Raw genomic sequence first — 17,102 nt, 5'->3', positions numbered from 1 at the left:
ACCTGAGTGAGAAAATAATCATTTAACCTTCACATGGCATTTATATTCCTTGGTCAGAGTCAGAGGAACATGCAATTTCTTACTTTCTAAAAGAAGCACTAGGACTGTTTCAGGGGCGAATTAGCTTTGGCTCAAAAATGAAGATACAGAGAATAAAGTCAGTGATAGCACAGGAGTAAATGTTTGCTTCCCCTTCCATAAAACAGGTATAACATTCCCTTTCACTTACTCCCTCTACTATCCCTGAAGATGAGGGGCCTGTCTCTTGCTGAAAAGTATACAGCCACAAATTTGAAGTGACCTCATCTGAGATAAGCATCCTAAAAAAGTGTGGTCATACTAAAATTTCCCCCATCAATTCCGCTTCACAATAATTTAACTTTTAAAAACTAGCCATAAATATGATTTTGCATGGACGCATACAATACAGAGCACAAGACTGTAAGAAAGGCTGAAATACAGAGACCCTGTGATGGCTAATGCTGGCTGGTACGTGTCAATGTGAAGAGCCCAAAAAGGCAGACTTGTTTGTGGAAGGGGAGTGATCACAGGGTTGCCTGACTCCCTTCCTGCCAACAAGGCAGCAAAATGCTGGACAGAACTGATTTCCAATGTAAGAAGACATGGAAGAAAAAGTTGGTTTGGTATTCAAGATATCTAATGAATAGAATTAGACTTTTTTTAATCAACAACAACAACAACAAGATTTATTTTTACTGGTAGGATGCTAATAAAACTAAAATCCAGATTCTCAGGTGGACTGGTCATGATTTATTACACCCATACTGTGAACAGGCCACAATACCTTTTCATCTTTTTAAGGCCTCCCACATTCTGGTTTCTCAAAGCATGTGGGTAACACATCACTTATCTCACAAGCAATCCTAACATCCATAGGAACTAAAAGCTACTGAATACCATTTAAAACCCACATACTGCTACAACAGGAAGCAACAGCAAATAAGCCATAAATTGCCTAATCATAAGGATGCTGGATACTCCTGGCTTGTTGCATTTCACCTTTCTGATGTTGCCTCACTTTGCATGTAATTATTACATGCTGACTGTGTCAAAGAGAGAGCAGGGATAACTAACTCTGTGTCTATGGCACTGACTGGGGAGAGGGATGAGCACTAATCTTCCACTTATGGTCCAGGTAACATCACAACCTCCATCAGCCACATCCCATATCAGTGTCCTGAGTACAGGGATAATGATGCAGCTACAGCTGCCCTTCTCCATGTTAGCAACTGCACCTAAGCTCCTCATGAATGACTGTAGACCTAACATTGACAGGCAGTGTTTTCTCAAAAAAAAGCTCCTAATTTTTATTTAATTAAGACAATTCCCAAAATTTCACCTGAATTTATTAATAAATTAATTTAAGTATAGTTGTATTTTTCAACTAACTGGCTAAATCTCTTGCCCAGAAAATTATTCACCACATTCTGATGTTTTATATTTGTGAATGGCATGAGTTGTCTAGACTGGTTTGCTATTCATCTATATGCAAACATGAATAAATTTTCAAATTAAACAGACAGACACTATGAAAATTCCCAGGAACAGCTGCGTGGCAATCACCTTGTGCAGCAATCATCAGTGTTTCTGAAGCAGTCTCCAGTTCTCCAACAGGATTTATGAAGTGAAGGTTCACTTCAGAAAACCAAGGACCAAAGGCAGAAGGCAGACAAGGAAATCTTCCATCCTTGCTTCTAGTCTGTCATGATCACAGGTCAGATCAGCCTTTTAATGAAGACAAAACTCAAGGACCAGAGGTAGTATGGTTGAACTTTGTGTAGGAGGCTGAGGTCATCAGAAATTTCTCCTGGTTTCAGCCAGGACTCAATCAGAAAAGTATCCCCTGTTAGGAAAGGTTTAAATAGAACGTGACTTTAAGCTTGTGCTTAAAGAAAAAATCACATGCTAAGGTGCTTTACAGAAGCAATGAGATGAGAGCAAATAAAAATAAAAAGAGGTCTAGGAACTTAGCTTTGAAAACATTTACTTTGTTTCAAGACTGTTTTAGCTCAAAACAAGCCTGCAAACCACAGAGCCTGGTGACCTACAGCCATACTGAGAATAAATCGACGCTTAAGGCTCGTACAATACTATGTGCATGCGCATTTTTAGGACTTCCAAAGCATGGACAAAAAGATTACTTCAGGAAGCATGACAAGATTGTAGACAAAAAAAAAGTTAGATGCAACTTCATATTTCTGATCACTTATGCCCACCTGTAGCTTTGTGTCTTTCTGGAACAGGACTTGGACTGTCAGTTGTCAGAACTGATGCTGGCAGAAACAGGGTACACTACTGCTTCATTAAGCCTCACTCCAGAAGCAAAGAAGCAAAAATAATTTTTGTGTAGATTTCAAAGCTATTCTTTAGTCAGCGGCTCCGAGGAACCTTGTTCCTTTTCAGCAGTCTAAGCTCTAAAAAGGTAACAACCCGAATGGCAAGAAAGGGAAGAAATAAAAATGAAAAAGACTGCACAATCAAAAAAAACTTGCATAGCTCTTTCAGAAAAAAAGATTGATATCATTGCCTTTCAAACCAAAGTCTACCAAGCACAGTTTTATCAAAGACTGCTGAAAGAGTATTCAGCCCTCAGAAAAAAAAGGGCTTGCAGGTGCACCCAGCATGCGCAATAACCTGAAGAGTTATGAAAGGAATTTGTAATGCCAGCTCCTCCTAAGCTGCATTAAGGAACTTGAAATTGCCATATTCCAGCTGAAAAAAAAAAGTAGCTGAGAAAGGACAAATACCCATGGGAAGGGAGCCAGCTTCCTGCTTTGTACAACAGTATTGGGAACAGAACTGTAAAATGTCTTTGAACAAGCACACCTCTGCTTATTTGGTACTTTTGGTACAGCTGTATGTAGTCAAAGAATCAAAATAATCATACAAACTGCTAATTAACCAGCAACCAGAAAAGTGGGGCTATGCTGGTTTTGCTGGGTAGCCCCACAAGTCCTGAGCAGTTTTGGCTTGGTTCTGATTTCAGCAGATCTAGCCAATGTGGTACTCATGCTCTGCTCCAGCAGACGGGCTTTCCCCTGAATTATTTTTTTTTCCTTGTTCTGAGCTACCTTTCAAAACTATTCAGTTATAAAAGCAGAGAGGTCTCACAGGCAACTGTAAAAGAAAATATCTGAAAGAACAGTGGAGGGAAACAACGTAGGATTTTAGTGGCCGCAATCTGGTACCTGCTTTCTAAACAAGGTACCTGAAATGGAGCTCGCAAAGGATAAAAACAGAGAGAAGAAGGGAGCAGGTGTGTTCCTCAGAGAAAATACGGCACGGTTTTGACAGAAAGTGAAATGCAGCAGCACTGGTTGGGATGGGGGAAAAAGAGAAGCCGTCTGTTTTCTACCACTGCCCAAAATGTACCAAACGCTCCCCTGCTCATTCCATGGCAACGTGTCCTTCTGTATCATCACACAAGTACAACACACTCATGCTTGGCGAGCTCTGGGTAGCTCCCTTTGCTTTGATAATCATCCAATAACTAAACTTCCCTTCAAACCTCTTTTAAACCATAAATAGGAAGATAACTCCACACATACAAATCTTTAATTCACATTCCTGAGGTCATCTAAATACTGGGTTCCTACAGTGAATCTACACTATAAAAGGACAGTAAACACCTGTCTGATTTCATTCCTTTACAGGATGTCAGTTATTTTCCTTAGAAATCACACTCACCTAACTGATTTACAGCCTAATTGCACTGATGAGCAAAAATCAAGATCTTAAATACAAATACCTACAGAGTGATTATATTTACTAATGTTTGCATCAAGTATCAGGTACAGCACAGAGTCCACTGAATGGGCACACAAGCTAAGAGGTTTTTTCCCAGGGATCTGAGCTCCAGTTGCCCATGGACTTCTTACCAACAGCACTCAAAGCCCAGAGGTTCATTTATACTTTAAATGTAAGTTATCTATAACTCAAGATCCATCACATCACAGAAAAGGGGATTCTTTTTTGAGCTGTAGTATGGAACACTCGTTAACATTTGAGTTGGATACGTTAACTGTAGTGTATGGAGACACAGATGCAAGCACCTGTTGTTCCTATGTCTCTGCTCACATCAAGGCTTTTAATTTCTTGTTTATCAGCACTTTTGATAATTCAGCACAGCTTTAAGTATGTCAAGTAAGTCAACCACATCTCACGGACAGTGCAAGGAAATTCTCTATCAGTAAAGTAACCTTAGTTCCTGGTAGGAATGAAAAAACTCTCTGAATGAAAATAAATTACTTCGCTTTAGATACCAAGAATGTTACAAAACTGAATAATGTCTAATACTTTTAGTTGGATAAAATCTATTATCTTAGGCTCATGGGCAGCTTTTATCATACACCATTTAACCCAGAAAATAATCAAGAATTGTTTTGAAAGATGAGCAACCTCAGAGATGGCCTTGTGCTAAAGCTAGGTTCTTTGGCTGACTGTTTGTGTTCAGCACTTACATATAAATCACTGTCCCTAGAAATCTTTGGAATTATTACATCTGCAGTTGCGACTCTGGTATTTAAGCTTTCTATCTGTAGGAAAATGTGAAATTGTTTGGTAGGCAACCTTGGAGGTCTGTTGTTGTTTTTTTTTTTTAACTTAGAAATAAACTCTTAAGTCCTACACAAATGTTTAAGTCGCTTAAAATTAACTGAATCATTTTAGTGAGACTTCTGCTACATTCAAATAATAAGATAAATATGTGGCATTTACAGACATTTTCTGACAAATAAAGACCTTTTGACACAGAAGGAAAAAAATAAGAGCATACATATACCATTGACCTTAGAAGACCAGCTAGCAGGCTTCAACATCCACAAGGTGTCCTGCCCAAGGTTCCAAATATAATTAGCCAAATTACCAAAGACCAATCAGAGAGTGTATCTGGATGACCTTTGTAAATATTTGACTTTGAAACAGCAGAAATATCAAATATTACTATCTAAAGGAAATACATGGTACATGTTTTTTCATGGGAAAATGGAAATCAAATATGCACCTAGTGAAACCCTCAAAGAAATTTTGATATGGTCTCGTGCTTACAGGCAAGGAGTCTTATGTATTTCAGCTTCTTAAGGGCACAGTTCATTTGCCCAAACACAGATGTCTCCTGTCTTTGGAGATGTTATAGTGTAGCTTGTCCAGCATTGAGTTGCTGGTCCCAAATGACATTATCTTCCACAGTCGCTGCTAATCCTGCTAGCTGCTGGAGTATCTCAGATAGTATGAAATCTCAATATTGAGCCCTAGGTGTCTGCGTTCAAATCAAACAGCACTGCACAGTAACTCAAATCAGCCTAAAAGCACAATCACTGGTACCTATGCTTGTGGAGCTAGCAGGAACTTTGCCATCCACCCCACAGCATAAGGCACGTGATATTCACATTATTCAAATACATATATGCAAAGTTAAATCAAACAATGCAAAGCAGCAGGAAGTAGAAGAGAAATAGAATAGAAAGACCTCTAAAAAGAACAAGCTTGATCAACAACAGCAAAACCAAGAAACAAAGTAGTATATGAACACTGTGATTGCTCATCACGTAGTTCTATCTGGAAACTTTGCTTCTGATGGTGATATTTGCGATTGTTTTTCTCAAACCTTTATTACTGAAAGACTACCAAGTACTCTAACAGTCAGCCAAGTCTAGTGTCATGCTTCCTAGCAGGGAAACAACAAGAATCATTCAGTCACTAGCACTATATTCCTTTCCTGTGAGTTTTCTCCTATTATGGGACTTACTCTTAATATCACTCTGCATTTGTACTGTGCTATCAAATCAGAGCACAGATCTCCTCTCTCAAGAGCTCTGCATATGAGCACAGGTAACAGGCAGACAATCCTCACCTTGACCATTTGTGAATAAGCCAAAAATCAACAGGCAGTTGAAAGGAATAGAAACATGAACGTGAAAGGAAGTGTTTCAGGCTGCAAATAGACATTTGCATTCAGTGTCACTTCCTTAACCCTTGAATTGTAGCACATGCTTGGGAACAAGCATCGTGTCTGTGGACCACATGCTGTGGTAAATAATCCCCAAATACCACAGTATATGCTGTCCTCTGTTAGAATCCACTCTCCTCCTTTTTCCCATCAAAATATATCAGCAGCTATTTAAGCATAGCATTACGTACGTGCTCTTAAAAACCGCTTTAAGCCACCACAGATAACTTCTAGTCTCCACCTTTTTATACCCCTTTACTTGCTGCCAAGAGAATGGTAGAAATACAGTGAGCATCTCTCCAGGTAACAGTAAGAGCAGCACAAACTCTCCCAGCAGTGGGAAAGAGAAGCACTTCTTACTTCCCAGAACTGAGCTCCTGACACATTTTGGTAACTGAGGATATTCTAAGTCCTTCAGTACCATTTTTTTTTTTCCCATTAAACTGGAGAAATTCATGCCAATCTCTAGCAAAAAAAAAAAAACAACCAAAAAACCCCCCCCCCCAAAAATACCACAAAAATCTAGCTCCAGGTGAGTTAAAATATCCAAGCTTTGTAATACTTCTCCACTTAAATCAGAAGAATTGGAAGAAAAGGAGAAAAGCAGGTACAGTATTTTCAAGGCATCCTTAATTTATTAATGCGAAGTCAAACATGAAAATGTTCCTTCTTCTGCCTTTATTAATTAATAATACTTTCAAACTCCATACTTAATATTTGGGGATGGCAGAGTCACAACAGTTGCTCTTATTCTCATCATAGTCTGCTCTCTGCTCTCTAATTTGCACCACATTGTTCTTCCACAAGCATGCATGAGGTGCAGTAATGCACAGGTAGCCTTTATGACTTTAGTCCCCCTGCTAAAGGCGTTCCCTAAAGGTTGTAAGAGCCAGAAAGTCCGTAAGTCATCTCTGCCAGCCTCAACAGCAATAGCTTCTGCTGTTTAACCCAGTATCACAGATTTCAGCTCCAGCATTACCATCCAGATAGCATACACCAACCTGACATACACAGTCGCCTTTAGCCCTCATAATCTATCCCAATCTGCATCCTAAGAAACTGCTTGAACTGGAGAGAGGATGCGGCATGTTTGCCAACATCAGTCAGTACCACTATTCATCTTTCTCGTAAGGCATCATCCAGAGCGTCTGACACTACCATATGTAAGCCTTGGAGTATTCCTTAGCCTTTTTTCATCTAACAGTAATTCAAAGAAGGCTCAGCCTTGAGAAAAAACAAGTGTGCACTGAAGCAGGATAAATCAAAACATAAACATTGCTTCAGCCCTAACCCCCTCTCACCCAGAGAGCTGTCAATGAGTTTTTATTTCACAGTTAATTCCAGCTGCTACAGAAGCAGCCTCAGACAACTCAGGAGGTGCAGTATTTGAATGAGAAGTATGGCTTGTAGTAGATAAGGTCCCAAATGCCTTCTGTTCCCCTGGTTTTAGTTCCTTAGTTTTAGGTCTACTCTGAGAAAAATATCCCACCCTGCTCTACTCTTTATTTAGCCCAGAAAGGTCAGAGAAGAGGGAAGAAAAACACTTTAGGATGGTTTCTGCACACAGAAATTCCACATCTCATATTTCATAGCTGTGGATGGATATTGTGTGCCCATCAAGTCCCACTCATTTTGGTGGGATTCTAAGTACAGGCTAGAAAGAAACTCTAAGACTCTATACTATAAAATACCAGAAACTAGAAACTAGTTTTAGGAGCATCTCATTTTTCTTTTTTTTTTTTTTGTCCATTTTCCTCTAACCTAAATGTTCCCTGCCCAAACATGCATAAACTGGCAGTTTAGTGACTCTTCATCCAGCCTTGCCAAATTTGGGGGTAATTATCTAAATGTTTACCATAGTTCGTATTGAAAATCCAGATAGCACATTTTAAATTATATTTCCGAGTCTCTTCCACCTCATCCCCCATGATATGATACGAGCCCTTCATACTGTATTCTGAAGACATTAACATCCCTTAAGAACTCTTTGTGTTACAACTCACAGCAAGCGACTCCAAACAGATGCTGCTGGGTACGTTCCCACCCTGCCTGGGGTCCCAATCCCACAACGAGGGCACAAGCAGCGCCCCTGAGTCCACTGCAACCGAGATCCCCGCACACACTTTGAACCTTGAGAGACCTCGAGTAACACAACACCAAGTCCACGAGGGAAAAGGATGGGGAAGACCAACTTGCTGGTCAGGTCTGTGCTTCTCTGGGTTCTGGGTTGAGTGGTACCACCAGCTCCCAGAGACGGGAAGCGCCGCCCTTCAGCCCCCGTATAGAAAGCCCTGTCTCGTCCTGCCAGACGTCTCCTTATGGAATGCGGAGCCAGAGGAAGGTTTATTTAGGGTGTCAATAACCAAATCCCCTTAGTCAGGCCAGACTTTTGCCTGTCAGATTTAAATGCCGCTCATCACAGCAGCTTCCTGGGGCTCCTGGAGGAGGGGAGGGTCGAGAAAGCAGGTTTCCCCAGCAGCCCCACACAAACCTACCTTGACAAAGAGGGAGATGTCATGTTCCTGCTTCTCCTCATCCTCTTCTTCCTCCAGGGCGGCTGGTGAACCCATTTCATCCTCCTCATCCTCTGCCCGGCCCCGCACACCATTCAGGCTCCGATCTGCCGTGTCCCACTCGCTGCCCTGGGGACCCGGGGACCCGTGTCCTTCCCCTGCCCCCGGGGCCGAGCTCCCCGCTCCTGCCACCACCGCCACCGCGGTCCCCTGCTCGGGCCCCGCTGTCTCCACTTCGTTCTCGCCGTCGGGGCTGCCCGGTGACGGGACTTCGCCATCCGCCTCCCCTCCGGCCGGCAACGCCACCTCGGCTTCTCCGCAGCTCTCAGGAGCCACCTCGCTCCCTGTCGGGGCTGTCGCCTCCTCGAGGTCTGTCCCCTCCGGGGCTGCCTCCCGCACCGCATCTTTGGGGACTGTCCCCTCTGGGATTGCCTCCCGCACATCTTCCTCGGGGTCTGTCCCCGACGGGGCTGTCGTTTCAGCTTCCTCGGGGTCTGTCCCCCCCGGGACTGCCTCCTGCACTGCATCTCTGGGGACTGTCCCCTCCGGGGGTGCCTCCCGCACTGCATCCTCGGGGTCTGTTCCCTCCGGAGCTATAGTTACAGCTTCCTCGGGGTCTGTCCCCTCTGGAGCTGTCGTTTCAGCTTCCTCGGGATCCGTCCCCTCCGGGACTGCCTCCCGCACCGCATCCTCGGGGTCTGTCCCCTCCGGGACTGCCTCCCGCACCGCATCCTCGGGGTCTGTCCCCTCCGGGACTGCCTCCCGCACCGCATCCTCGGGGTCTGTCCCCTCCGGAGCTGTCGTTTCAGCTTCCTCGGGGTCTGTCCCCTCTGCGACTGCCTCCCGCACCACGTCCTCTGTGTCTGTCCCCTCCGGGGCTGTCGCTGCAGCCTCCTCCGGGTCTGTCCCCTCCGGGACTGCCTCTCGCACTACATCCTCGGGGTCTGTCCCCTCGGGGTCTGTCGTTACAGCTTCCTCGGTGTCTGTCCCCTCTGGGATTACCTCTCCCACGGCATCCTCGGTGCCTGTCCCCGACGGGGCTTCCTCCCTCACCGCCTCTTCGGGGTCTGTCCCCGACGGGGCAGTCACCACGGCTTCCCCGGGCTCTTTTTCCCCCGGGACTCCCTCCTCGGGCTCTTTCCCACCCGGAGCTGCCTCCTCAGGCTCCTTCCCCTCCGGGGCTCCCTCCTCGAGCTCTTTTTTACCCGGGGCTCCCTCCTCAGGCTCCTTCCCCTCCGGGGCTCCCTCCTCGAGCTCTTTTTTACCCGGGGCTCCTTCCTCGAGCTCTTTCCCCCCCGGGACTCCCTCCTCGAGCTCTTTTTCCCCCGGGGCTCCCTCCTCGGGCTCTTTCCCCACCAGGGCTCCCTCCTCGAGCTCCTTATCCCCCGTGACCGCCTCCCCGGGCTCGGTCCCCGCCGGAGCCCCCTCCGCACCCTCGAGGTCCGCGCTGGCCGCCCCGGAGCCCTCGAGCGCGTCCCCCGGCTCCCCTCCCGGCAGACCGTCTCCCCCCGGGGGTCTCCCACCGGGGTCCCGCCGCTCGGCGCCCGGGGTCTCGGCCGCCCCGTCGGGGGAGCCGCTCCCGCCGCGGTCCCCGGGCGCCGCCGCCGCCGCCTCCCCGTTGAGCCGCGGCGCCTCGCCGGTGGGAGACCCGTCCGGGGCCGCCCGGGGCCGCGGATCCCCCGCCGCCGCCGCCTCGTCGCCTCCTTCCATCGGGACGCCGCTGCCCCTCCGGCTGCGGGCCGCCGGGCTGCCCCGGGCTCTCCGCCGTCCCCGCCTGTCCCGGAGCGCGGCGGGGCGGGCGCGGCCGAGCGGGCACCGGCGGAGCCGCCCCCGACGGGGATGGAGCAGCGCCCCGCTCCCACCGGGCACCGGGCGCCTGCGCACCGGCGGGGGCTGCGGGGGGGGGGAGCGTCTGCGTGCGGGGGTGAGAGAGTGTGTCTGAGTGGGAGTGGGAGTGTGAGTGTGTCTGTGAGTGTGTGAGTGTGAGTGTGAGTGTGAGTGTGTCTGAGTGAGTCTGTGAGTGTGTCTGAGTGTGAGTGTGTCTGTGCGTGAGTATGTCTGTGTGTATGCGAGTGTGTCTGAGTGTGAGTGTGTCTGTGCATGTGTCTGTGCATGAGTGTGTGTGTGTGTCTGTGTGTGCAAGTGTGAGTGTGAGTGTGTCTGTGTGAGTCTGTGAGTATGTCTGTGCGTGTGTCTGAGTGTGAGTGTGTCTGTGTGAGTCTGTGTGTCTGTGCGTGTCTGTGTGAGTCTGCGAGTGTGTCTGTGCATGTGTCTGCGTGAGTGTGTGTGAGTGAGTATGAGTGTGTCTCTGTGTGTGAGTGTGGCTGTGAGTGTGTCTGAGTGTGAGTGTGTCTGTGTGAGTCTGTGAGTGTGTCTGTGCGTGTGTGTCTGTGTGGGTCTGCGAGTGTGTCTGTGCATGAGTGTGTGAGTGTGAGTGTGTCTGTGTGAGTCTGTGAGTGTGCCTGTGCGTGAGTGTGAGTGTGTCTGTGTGAGTGTGTCTGAGTGTGAGTGTGATTGTGTCTGTGAGCCTGTGATTGTGTCTGTGTGTCTGTGTGTCTGTGAGTCTGTGAGTGTGTCTGTGCGTGAGTGTGTGTGAGTGTGTCTGTGTGAGTGTGTCTGTGTGAGTGTGAGTATGTCTGTGTGTGCGAGTGTGTCTGTGTGTGAGTGTCTGCATGGGTGTGTGCAAGTGTGAGTGAGAGTGTGTCTGGGTGTGAGAGTGTCTGTGCGAATGTGTGTGTGCGAGTGTGTGTGCATGTGTGAGGGTGTATCTGCGTGTCAGTGTGTCTGCATGTGAGTGCGTCTGCGTGGGTGTGTGAATGTGAGTGTGTCTGGGCGTGAGTGTGTCTCTGGGTGTTTGAGAGTGTGTCTGTGCATGAGTGTGTCTGCGTGAGAGTCTGCATGGGTGTGTGAGAGTGTGTCTGTGTGTCTCTGAATGCGTCTGTGTGCAAGCATCTCTGTGCGCATGAGTGTGCCTGCATGGGTGTGTGAGAGCCTGTCTGTGTATCTCTGTGAGTGTAAGTGCCAGTGTCTCTGTGTGCGTGAGTGTGTCTGCGTAGGTGTGTGTCTTTGTGTCTGTGTGTGTGGTTTTGTGTTTGTGTACATATGTGTGTGTGAGTGTGTCTGCACGTGTGTGTGTCGGGGGGTGTCTGGGTGGGGGTGTCTCTGTGCCTGTGTCTGGGTGGGTGTGTCGGTGTGAATGTGTCTGTGTGTCTGTGTGTGCGTCTCTATGTCTGTGTTTTTGTGTTTATGTGTGTCTGTGCATGTGTCTCTGTGAGTGCACATGTGGGGGGGTGGCTGGGTGGGGGTCTGTGTGTCTGTGTGTCTGTATGTCTGTGTGTCTGTGTGTCTGCATGTGTGTGTTTGTGTGTGTGTGTGTGATTGTGTCTGTGTATGTGTGTCTGTGTATGTGTCTCTGTGTGTCTGTGTTTCTTTGTGTTTATGTGTATCTGTGAATGTCTGTGTGTCTGTGCATATATGAGTGTGTCTGTGCGTGTGTCTATGTGTGAGTGTATCCACATGTGTGTGCATGTGTGTGTTGGGTGTCTGGGTGTGTATTTCTCTGTGTGTACACGTGTGTGTGTGTGTGTTGGTGTGTTTGAGTGTGTCTGTGTATCTCTGTGAGTGTCTGTGAATGTGTCTGGGTGTCCATGTCTCTGTGTGTGTGAGTGTGTGTGTAAGGTAGCTGTTGACCACTCTGTTCCAGGAAAAAAGATATCTTTTCACACTTTTTGTAATTTCTCTGGCTTATGGAGGCTCTTTACACACATTAAAAAAAGACAAACAGCAGGTTCTGGTGTGAGGATTAAGCTTTGGTAGTTTTGCCTGTAGGCAAGAACTCATTTTCTAGGAGATGTAACCTACTCTAGTCTCTCTCTTCTCGGAAGGGATTTATGTGAAAGCGTTACTTACACTATTTAAACTGAAAATAGTCCTAGTTTTTTAGGTGCAGAGGAAACAGCGGATGGAAAAGTTAGCTGTCATGAGGGAGGTATATTTAAAAAACATGCAGTTAAATACTTTCATGTATGTGTATATGAAACCACATTTTATATATATATTTGAGAGTGGAAAGAGCAGGGACAGACTGCACAGGCTTTTGAAATGGGTGAGAAGGGAGAGAAGACCCAGCCAACAGGAGACTGGAAATACTACAGAATAAATAATTCTATCAGGTCAAATGCCTGCTCTGACACTAATACAAGTAAACAAACAACCCTGCAGCTATTTTTTTGTAGAATTTATGCTTGCCCAGAGGTGTGTTGCCAGCGAGACCAAAGAAGTGGGGCAGTTGTGGTCAGAAGAGATGTTTCTTGAAGATTTATGAATGAAGGCTCAGCATCTGGCAGTGGAGGTCTTGCAGCTTGGCCCATCATAAGGCTAATTTCACTTCTATGTTATGGATTCTGATATCAATAGAACAACACATCTCAATTATCTCTATTTCTACACAGAAAATATCGATTTACTTGTCTTAACCATTGCTGAATGGTTCCTAGCCCTTGGCCTGAAGGCTGGTTACATCCTTCACGTATAATACAAGCTCCATCTTTCAGATATGAAGCAGAGGTGTCTCCAGCTGTGCAGACCATCCACAAGCACTGCAATGTTGTCTCCTGTCCAAAGGCGGGTAGGGCACTGGCTGGAAGTCTCACCTCTGGTTTCCACAGTGGGAATGAATAGCAAAACAACATCCATGGCATAAAAGTGGTGGGATTTTTGCAGAAGAAATGGTTGCATGTTATAGATATAACCACTGAAGGCAGCAGGCTTTGTTTATATGAAGATTGCATTTGGATGCATCCTTTGAGAAGCCCTCTCCTGCTCCCCATCCCCATGAGCTCAGCTTTGCTCAGCTTTGGTGACTGATGAGGCCCAACTCTTGGGTTCCTTCCCTCTGCAGACCCACATGGCACAGCCTCTTCTGGCTTGTTGGAGCTGCCCACTCTGGAGTGTACCTTCTTCTCATCTACCCCTAAGTGGATCTGCACCACCTCTCTAAATGCCTCTTTTGCTATCAGTTTCAGGTTTTGCTCAAGCTGTAAGTTTGACACGTGACTTGTCTCCTGCTGATCTGATGGAACTACATGAGCAGTGATTGTCTCTCACCTATATTTATTCATTGTAGAGCTGATTCATTAATGCAAGTACATTATTTTTCTTTATTTGGCCTTTCTCTGCTCTCTAGCTCTTAGTACAAAACAAGGTAAGCGTTTCAAGACTGGCAAAAAAAAACCCTTTCAGTGATAAACACTGATTACTAGCATTGGGCAATGTTTAAGTATGACAAAAGATTAGCTCTTTAAAAACTCATGGAATTCTGACAAAGGTAAGCAGAAAAGCACTAACAGCTGTTGTTAATTGTTAATTAGAGTTAAGTGTTAATTAGATAGAGAAAAGTTTAAGATATAGTGTTTGATACAGTTGCCATTTTTATGGTGTAATGATTGAATAGTTTGTAATAGATCTTGCTGTGGTTATCCTCAAGTATAGGATATATATATACGTATATATTCTAATTATAGTGGAGCTGAGACCTAGCAATGACATGTACAGGTACTGGGTTAATGTTGCAGCTCTAGCAGGCCACCCTGCTGGTGCTTATGCCACGAGGTCCCTGTGTAAGCAAGAGAGACAAAGTGGGAAGTCAGAGAGTGGGGGGACAGGGTAAAGAGGGATGGGGCAGGCACAGTTCAGAGGAGAGCCAGCCAATCTGCTTGACATAATTCCTTGTCACTCTTCAGCATGATGGTTTCACAAAGGCAGTTTTGGAAATACACCGTTAAAATTAGATCTGTTCCAGTGAAATCCGGAGGCTTTGGATACCTGTTCTTCTGTGCTCCCTGTGTTCAACGTTCTTCCCCTCTATCTCAATTACTTAACAATTAATCTCTGCTGCTTCACACTCCTCCCGTACATTCCCTTCAAGCTCTTTACAACCCATCTGTTTCTAAAATAGGCCCTCAGCTAATAAATGTTTTCTTAGTTTGGCTTCAAGAAGGATTACTGCATACCTTCTTCATTTAAAAGATGAGTGTAGGTAATTAAATATCACAGATGTTAGACATTAGCAGACAACACGAAGATCCCTTTATAGTCTGTTAGTGTACAAGTTATATCCCTGAGGGTTATCTATTAGGCTGTACTTGCTTGGATTATTGTAACTTCTTTTCCTTCCCTGACTGTACAGTGAGTTGCAGATCAAGGCTGTAGTTTTTGCATCCTGAAGTAAGGCAAAAAAGCCTCTTGCATTACAAGGCACTTGGAGACAGCCGCCCTAGCCAGCTTGCCCCCAGGTCACCCCCACTGTAAAGGGAGCAAGCAGGGCTATTTGTTCATGCCTCTGCAAGCCCAGTTCACAGCCCTGTGCAGTGCCAAATACAAGAGTGTCAGATATTTAATGGTTTCCCCCTAAGTGAACTGGAGTAACAGAGCCAGCAAGGCTTTTTTGCCTCCCTGTGCCAGCCGTTGCCTTCCACAGAAGCCTGCTCTGCCTATTCCCTGGTGCCTGCTTTGGCTGAAGTTGTGCTGTTTCATCAAGAAGTGTGTGCATCTGCTCTTCCCAGAGTTTACCACATTTCACAAGTAAAGCTACAGGTCCCCAAGCAAAAAGATGCCTGCATGCAATTCGAATTATGCTTGTTTCTGCCAGATGCTGAGTAACAGTTTTGTGCTGAACTCAGTGAGAAACGGGTGAGCAGAGCCTCCAGAAATCAGGTGGCATTTAGTTGGGTTCTCCACGATGAAGCAGAGGGAGGGATTTATCAGAGTAAACAAAGACAGGTACAAACAGCATATCTGCAGAGCCTAGAGCCAAGAGGCCTTAGTGAGCAGAGTCAGTGAAAAGATTCACCTCAGCCCAGGGGAGATGTCTAAAGCAGACCAGATGGTCCTTGAAAGAAGAGCGCCTATTTCTCCACAGCAACTGTAGAAGGACCTGGGAGTGACTGGCTCAGGAGGAGACAGCTCAGCTGGCCACATCTAAATTCATGAGAGATGAATCCTGTCCCGGATGATTCCCTTACAGTCTGAAATTTGAAAACGGACAGTCGGCAAAATGCAGACCAAAGCCCAATTACTTTTCCCCTCCATTCTGCATTATTTTTACTGCAGATGATGTTTTCACTGGCACTTCCACAAATTACTCTTGGTATAAAACACTATCCCATATAAGCACGTGACTGCCTAGCCCTTCGTGATAGAAAAGAAGAAAGACAAAACTGTGTTAGCATTTGTATGTAAGCCAATTCTGTGTTCTCCTATTTGAAATATGTCGTTTCAACTGGAAAAGACAAAGTTGCAAGTGAAAAACTGGTATTTGAGGACTATAATTTTAACTGCTTTCAAAATACATGCATGTTTGCAATGTTTGTCCCTGTTTTCTTAAACTTCTATAGAGAAGTTGGTGTGGCACGCTGCTGCTTTGTGTTTGAGAGGGTGTTCAGTCCACCTGAACAAAATTAAGAGAGATGCCTCGCTGAAAATCACAGCAGCATGCTGCATGGTAAGGGGGGGTGGGGATATGATGCCATCTGTATTTAGTGCTCTGAGCTTCCCAGCACTAAGCTGATTAGGGGCAATCGGCTCCCTTCCCAGCTGCTTAGAAGAAGTCTGCTTGGGAAGAAGGCAGGGATGTCGACACATAAGGAGGGGAAAAGCCTCGTTGCTGGGCTAAGAAGCACAGAAAGCCAAGCTACCTCTAACCAAGGCTGAAAAAAAGCAGAGAGGAAGAATAGATGTACCTTCTTGCCAGATACCACCATCCCTTCCTTCCTTCTGTTTCTTTCTCAGTTCCTCAAATTCGAGCATCCCATGAAACTGCAGACACCAAAGCAACCTGAATGACTCATTCCACAAGGTGTTAAAAAAATAGAGGAATATCAAAGCTTTCAAAAAAATTAGCTTTGTACTGCTTGCTACTTTTAATTACTTAAATTCTGTTCACTCTCCAAAAGTCTTTGACTTTCCTATTCTTATCTTTTACTTTTATTTTTGATAAGCAGTACTATTTTAATGAAGCAATAAATTCCTCCATGTGTTGCAGAGCCTATATGTAGTTTTTTATTGTCAAGTATCATACCTAATTCTACTTAAAAAAAGAGTCACTTGGAATGAACTTTGAAAGTGAACCATAAGCATCAAGGTTCTAGAAAGTCTCATGACTGTCCTGCAGCCTTTGTATTGTCCTGTTTGCTAGCTAAATAAGGCCAGCTCAGCACTCATTTTGCTCTTAACAGCCAAGTCTGGCTTGAACTTTGAACCTGCTCTCATTTTGGGTAACTCTAGGCCCCTGCCCAGGCTTTCGATTTTTCTTAGGAAATCCTCATCAAACTTACTTCACTGAACTTCTTCCTCTCCATCACTTTCAAATGCCTTTCAACCACTCCCATCCCCTACCTCATGCACCATTGCTTAGGGAAGGACAAGTACACATCACTATTTAAAGGACCATCTTCATTTGCACATGATTCAATAGGATTACTGATATGTTTAAAGCTAAGAGTCTTTGCAAGGATCTGGGTTTTATTAAGTAACCGTGATTTCATTATTGTCATCCTCATCCTCCTTCTTCTATTTTCTGACACATACTGTACACTGAATTTGGGGCATGAATTTTAAAAAGT

General features: G+C 45.6%; 2 protein-coding genes across 2 annotated transcripts in view; both read right to left on the bottom strand.

The window, feature by feature from the left end:
• Positions 1–8,656, bottom strand: part of LOC138728530 (chloride intracellular channel protein 6-like) — a 30,651-nt gene extending 21,995 nt beyond the window's left edge. Inside the window, exon 1 of the mRNA XM_069871961.1 lies at positions 8,464–8,656. Coding sequence (XP_069728062.1) covers positions 8,464–8,538 — 75 coding nt within the window. The 5' untranslated portion in view covers positions 8,539–8,656. The remainder of the gene's footprint in view (positions 1–8,463) is intronic.
• On the bottom strand, positions 8,577–16,868 carry LOC138718629 (chloride intracellular channel protein 6-like). Its single transcript, XM_069853163.1, has 3 exons — positions 16,815–16,868; positions 8,683–10,374; positions 8,577–8,639 (listed from the first exon to the last, which is right to left on the bottom strand). Exons 1-3 carry the CDS (start codon positions 16,866–16,868, stop codon positions 8,577–8,579), a joined length of 1,809 nt encoding a protein of 602 aa, XP_069709264.1.
• Between the last annotated feature and the right edge of the window lie 234 nt (positions 16,869–17,102).

This window comes from Phaenicophaeus curvirostris, chromosome 1, assembly GCF_032191515.1.
Source record: "Phaenicophaeus curvirostris isolate KB17595 chromosome 1, BPBGC_Pcur_1.0, whole genome shotgun sequence".
In the NCBI taxonomy this organism is placed as follows: domain Eukaryota; kingdom Metazoa; phylum Chordata; class Aves; order Cuculiformes; family Cuculidae; genus Phaenicophaeus; species Phaenicophaeus curvirostris.
This window is presented reverse-complemented; position numbering and strand designations above follow the sequence as displayed.